General features: G+C 42.1%; 1 protein-coding gene across 1 annotated transcript in view; it reads right to left on the bottom strand.

Annotated features, from left to right (window-relative positions):
- Window positions 1-5,665, bottom strand: part of anapc5 (anaphase promoting complex subunit 5) — a 14,999-nt gene extending 9,334 nt beyond the window's left edge. Inside the window, exons 1-12 of the mRNA XM_031849719.1 lie at window positions 5,158-5,665; window positions 4,996-5,075; window positions 4,726-4,835; window positions 4,368-4,611; window positions 4,088-4,154; window positions 3,831-3,932; window positions 3,538-3,728; window positions 3,345-3,426; window positions 3,120-3,212; window positions 1,872-2,053; window positions 1,479-1,614; window positions 1,254-1,328 (exon numbers count right to left, since the gene is read on the bottom strand). Of these exons, the coding sequence (XP_031705579.1) occupies window positions 1,254-1,328; window positions 1,479-1,614; window positions 1,872-2,053; window positions 3,120-3,212; window positions 3,345-3,426; window positions 3,538-3,728; window positions 3,831-3,932; window positions 4,088-4,154; window positions 4,368-4,611; window positions 4,726-4,835; window positions 4,996-5,075; window positions 5,158-5,355 (1,560 nt within the window). The 5' untranslated portion in view covers window positions 5,356-5,665. The remainder of the gene's footprint in view (window positions 1-1,253; window positions 1,329-1,478; window positions 1,615-1,871; window positions 2,054-3,119; window positions 3,213-3,344; window positions 3,427-3,537; window positions 3,729-3,830; window positions 3,933-4,087; window positions 4,155-4,367; window positions 4,612-4,725; window positions 4,836-4,995; window positions 5,076-5,157) is intronic.
- Window positions 5,666-5,950: the final 285 nt, after the last annotated feature.

Below are 5,950 nucleotides of genomic sequence, written 5' to 3'. Positions count from 1 at the left end.
TTTCCATCTGTTTTACCATGCAAAAATATTATGCAAAATAAATTCATATTTCATGTGAAAACAGCATATGGAAATAGTAGCTAAAGATCAATCTCAACTGCAGTAATTGCACTCTGCATTGCCCTTTTGGTTGGTAAATAACCAGCAAACAGTACAAGTTTTCTAACCTGCTCTTACACTCACATTCTTGACATTACACACACAAATTTCACATGTGTGTTCATCAGCAGAAACCTGATGGTAAAAAAAACCCTCACGGTAAAAAAATCTAAGTGATAGGAGTTTGGTTTTTTGTTTGGGAAGCAGAGGGATGAGATGTGAGGCTCAGCTTAAATTCTATGCAATGACCCGTCGAAGAGTGACTCAGCAGTTACCATCATCACAGCAACCTCTGATTGCTGCTAGACTGCTAATTAGTGCAGTTACACACACACACACACACACACACACACACACACACACGATCTTTCAGACTTCCAGTTTAGTTTAGCATACAAGCCTGTTTTATAGCATAGACATAGCAGGTAAACACAGGTGCAACTGATACAATGAATAACGGTGCCGGTCTATAGAGTGTGTCACAGCCATCCCAGTGAGCCAGCATTCACAAAACCTGGCCCACCTTAATGGACCGGTGCCATAATTAATATTATTATTTACAGCTGTAGTGACACGTCAAAAGGGCTTCAGTGAAAAGCGCTTATTACAACATTTAACTTTTAAAACCAGCAATTCTCCAGTTTAGTTTGTTATTCTACATAACTAAACGAGGTATTAGCTAACTGCAATCACGATGATCTCGTTTCCTTATATAGGTCACAGCGAGGCATCGGTATTAAAGCGACACCGTTTCATAACCAGTTCAACGTCCCTCACAGTAACTTTAAATGTACTACATTTGTAGATTAATTCATTATATTGATTTTAAGATTAATCGCAATAATAAACGGACAGCCTTAATCTCGTTTAATCCCTACGAACCACGGAGCGAAAACAATCTCGTTAAAATGGACCAGAAAGCTGAAATAACCATTTTTGGTAAATACTGCGATTACTCCGTTCATTTAGTGAACCTGTGAAGGCAGAAAAACATCATCGCCGATGATTTTTCTGGTTTCAAATAGAGGCATTACAACTTTATTGTCTGTTACACGGTTTTGCTAGCCAGCCTGAGACTTCCCTCTTTCTGCAGTTGCTGCTCTCTGCCTTTGTAAGACAGCACCGACTAACACAGAATGGTTGATAGAACGAACCTTAGCATGCTGTGAGTGAGGAGGAAACTGTTCTTTCAGATGCTGGAGAATCTCTGAAACGGCAGAGTACCGGCCCTGTAACAAAAGCAAACAATATACGTGTTGAACTCTGAAGACTTCATCGATGTTTATTACCCTTCCGCAATACTGGGTCAACTGACTAATGGGTTACGCAGCAGCGGGGGGCAGGAAGCAGACGGACGAGAATCAATTCAAACGCGTTACCTGCTCGGCGTGCAGCTCGGCCAGGTGGCACAGAGCCACAGCGAACGCCTCTGTGTTGTTCTGCTGGACCCCAAAGTTGACTGGCTCCAGACTGCTCATGTTGAGAAGCAGCTGGGCTTGCTGCAGAGCCATGGTGCTGCACAAGACACGGGCACATACTGTAAAGGACTTAGAGGAAAAAAAGTGCTGGTCATGCAGATTTAAGTCATTTATTTTCACACCTTGTGGTTTTTCATGATATTTTACGACAAGTTTGCATTGCCCATTAGTGTTTCGCAGAGATGATTTAATAAGAGCGAGGAGAAGGTTGTGTGCTAGCGTGCGGCCTACTGTCAGTGAACAGTGAACACAACTGACAGCTATGTGTCGGGGTGGCGAGCTGAAGAGCCTGACCTTTTGCCGTACATCCTCCATATGGACGTAGTCTGAGCCAGGCTGATCTCGATCAGCTCCGACAGACTGTGCTTCCAGTGCAGGATGTCCGTGTCCTTCAGTGCGTCCATCAGTTTGTGGGCTGTCTTACCTTGTGTCGCCCCCTGCTGGACCAACGACTGAATGCCCAGAGATGCCAAGTACTACAGCAGGGAGGATTATCAATCAGTGAGGTGGATCACACATGTCAAAGATCAGGTTTAGCTGTGTACAATGATGCATTATATGTTGTTTTTATGCATGTGTGGAAAGCTGTGTTTTCATTTTAAACCTCTCTTTTCATTTTCTAACGAGAGGTGCAGCCGACATCTTTATCTGATGCCCGCTGTAGCCCAGCTGTACATAATGTATGGTTACATGAAGGACACCACTGTTACAGTGGTTCCTGTTTGCATTAGCTCAGTTTTGACATCAGAGTTTCAATGTACAACACTCCTATTGAATTTTTAAATAATTTACTTTAAAAGGGAAAATGTTTTCCTTTACAGCCAAAGTGCAAAAACATTGAATCACATGATTGGTCCTCAGAAAGCAGCTGCCTCATATTAGCATAATGCTAACTACTAAGAGTACAGTTCACTGAATCAGGTATTTTCAAGCATTTCTGCTCATTCAAAATGTATCCAGCTGAGCATTGCAACACACTCGATAACTTAAGCGAGGGAAAAGAGATGCGGTTCATTTCCTCATTAACTACTTTCAACATTTTGAAATGAGTGTTTATTACAGTAGTAATTGTGAAGGTGCGGGATTTACTGTTGTAGAAAGTTACTCATTCACTACATTTGCAGAGATGAGTATATTCAATAAAATTAAAAAAATGTGTTAAATTATATTGCTTTACTTCTAAATGCACATTTTCTCATAATTATTTGTATGATCTTAAGGAAATGGCCACTCTTTGATGAAAATGTGTTACAGTTCGGCAGAATTATTTAGTAATTAGTATACTTAAAAAAAAATGAAACTATGTTTAAAATTCAGTGATGAACATATTTAATAGCGTGATGCCCAATTTAACACAGAAATTTCCATTTTGCTTGCTTTGTGCTGTTTTGAGGCCAAATTTAAGATTACAGCATTTTGTATTAGGAGTTTGGCAAACGGAGACTGTTGTAAAAAGTGAGCCACGGTAATTAAAAAAATAATAAAACAGCTATAGCCACTTTAAAATATACATTCTTATTCGAGAGCTCATGTTGCACTCACTGGCAGGCAGAAATGGGCAGCCATTTTCACCGAATCCTCAGTCAACACAGTGCTGTCAGATCCCTTCATTTGTTCCAGCGTGTAGAGCCAACTCTGATGTAGCACACAAAGAGACGGGAAGAAGGATCTAAAGCACACTCGTATGAAATTCAGACATGACGGACCATCGATCGCCATAAAACAGCGACATTAAATAAATGATAAGAGTAGAAAAAAGTATTTTACCAGACAGTGCTGCAAGCACACATGATCATTGGACTCCTGGGCGATGCGGATGGCCTCCTGTAGAGCCAGATCAGCCTGCTGACTGAGGGAAAAGAAAAGTGAGAACAGCTATAATGTAAGCCACGATTTATACGGATACTCGGAAGAAGAAACTTGTCCCGTCTGCTCAGACTCCACCAGACCGTGTACTCACTAGTGGCCGAAGCGACAGTGCAGGCTTGCCAGGTTGAGAGCGGCGTAGCGGAGACTTCGGCCGTAGCCCTCATCCCCGTTGCTCTTTCCCTCATTTCCAGACAAGATGAGGCGATCAAAATAATGTAAGAGACTATGAGCTGAGAGGAAGATGTCCTGGACTCTCATGTTGTTCAGGTAGTTTAGATAATGCTGATGAGAGAGAGAGAAAAACCACAAATCTGATGAAAAAAGATATCCTCCCCTCTGGCAGACTTGTTAATATAGTAGGGGAAGTTAGTGGACGGAGCTCACCGCCTCAGCAAAATCCGGGTTAAATTTCAGCATGTTGTTGAGCTCTTCCTGCAGCGCAGCAGGCTTCAGAGCTTTGTTCTCATCGTTCTTCAGAAGATATGCCTGCAGAGAAGAGGTTTTCAATAACCGCAAAAGCACATTTAGGTTTGACACAGGATGCGTTTGGTTAATTTGATTTACCTTTAGTGTCAAATCTGCTGGTTTGAACAAGATGGCATTAATGCAATTCAATACAGTTCCTTGATTTAAAAACTCACCTGTCTTGCAAGAAAGTACTCTGCTTGTTTCTGTGACAGGGGACCTCTGCTTGGAGTATTGTCATTTCTAGAGCGGAGCCAAAATAACACACGAGATCGAAGTCTTTCCATGGTTTACATGTTTGGTGTACACAAAGTAACTGAACAATTTAATAAAAGTAGTAGGTGCAGACAATGAAAACAAACGTTCAAGGTGAGGTTGAAACACTCAGGTCTGTCCCATGAAAGTAAAATATGCTACAACAAAGAAATGATCTGATCCGGTAACGGCATCACTAACCGAAGCTCTGACTCATGCAGTGGGGTGTCCAACTCCTCTCGGTCTATTCTGTCCCCAACAGTATCCTCAGTGCTGGTGAGGTCCATGTCGGAGTCGTTAGAGACCAGCGCTGGCAAACTCAGCTCCCCATCGGCAGGCTTGGCGTAGTGACTGTGGTAGTAGTGCTGCAGGGACTTGTACAACTTGTAGACCTGACTGAAAGACAGCTTGTTGTAGGCCAGAAGCATGTGTCTCATAAAAAGCCCTGAAAACAAACAAACAGGTGAGACATAGCTTAATGCAAGTCTTCTTCACAAATAAGACATTTCAGGACTTCAAATCCTACTTTCAGAGCATTTAAATCGTGTGTGTTACTCACCTACAACACTTGTTTTATAAGCCTCAGAATCAAAAGCAGTGAATGGAGTGGGAAGAGTGGAAAAGAAGTACTCCATGTCTTTGAGCTCTCCGTCTGCCATTTCATGCAGCCTTTGAAAAGCAAAAACAACGTGACGTGTCAATATTTTAACATTATTGCGATATTGTACTGTCTGGGACCTTTTCTATTGTGTCAGTAGATGTCATCGCAAAAAGACAATGTCGCATGCTACTGAGCAACTAAACAACATGTCAGACTGAAGCAGCTTACCTGAGTTTGACAGCATATGCAGTCTGAGGGCAACATTCCTCCACAGTCTTCAGGAATTGGCCGAGAGTGAGGTCTGGACCCTGATGACCACACATGAAACAGGACTCTGAAACACCTGCTACAACACCACGTTTACAAGATAGCGACATTAACAAAACTAACCTGCTGCAAGGGTAGGATGAGTTTGTTCAGTCGTCTTCTCTCTGGCAGTGTGGTTTTGGACGCGGTCATTTCGTACAGCAGCGCCAGGACGGAGATTTTATACGGAGTCACCCAGTCCTTGATACCAAACACGTTAGCATGGACCACTCCGTTCGTCATCATGGGGTTGAAATACAAACTATCATGCACACTCGCCATTTTGACAGCTAGTGTTAAGCTACGGCGAAGAAAGAATCCACTTCTGTGCTACACCGAGTCAACATTTAGTGGAAATAAAAGTCAAACGCATCCAGCAGTAACGTTAGCTAGCTAGCGGTTAGCTAGCGTATCAAGTTTCTTTAGATAAAACTCCTAAAAGATGGCAATAATGCAAAAACTATTAGTGTCGGATAATTTGCAGGTACGATATCTTACTGACAGCGAACGCTCACTTCTGTCTTGTCAGTTAATTTGGTTTATTTTAAACATGTTGACAGAAGTTGCCTCTTTGCTTTCAAACCGCCCTCCGTCTGTCTCCTTAAAAACACGTCATCAAGAGGCGGTTCTTTTTTCATTAAACTTTATTTTCAGGTTTCAAGCTTCAGTCGTTGGTCTGGGACAACAATAACAAAGAGATGGTAATAACGATAGAAATACACGTGTTAAAGTGACGACTTTCTGCTTTTATAAATCGATACAGTCGGATTTAAGCACACCATACCCACGGTCACTCACAGTTAATACACATTTAGTTTGAAAGTCTTCACCGGAAGTCGTTACACACTATTATTTCTGTCTTGACCATGGCAGCTGT

This window comes from Anarrhichthys ocellatus, unplaced genomic scaffold, assembly GCF_004355925.1.
Source record: "Anarrhichthys ocellatus isolate YVR2014 unplaced genomic scaffold, GSC_Weel_1.0 scaffold9, whole genome shotgun sequence".
NCBI classification, from domain to species: Eukaryota; Metazoa; Chordata; class Actinopteri; order Perciformes; family Anarhichadidae; genus Anarrhichthys; species Anarrhichthys ocellatus.
This window is presented reverse-complemented; position numbering and strand designations above follow the sequence as displayed.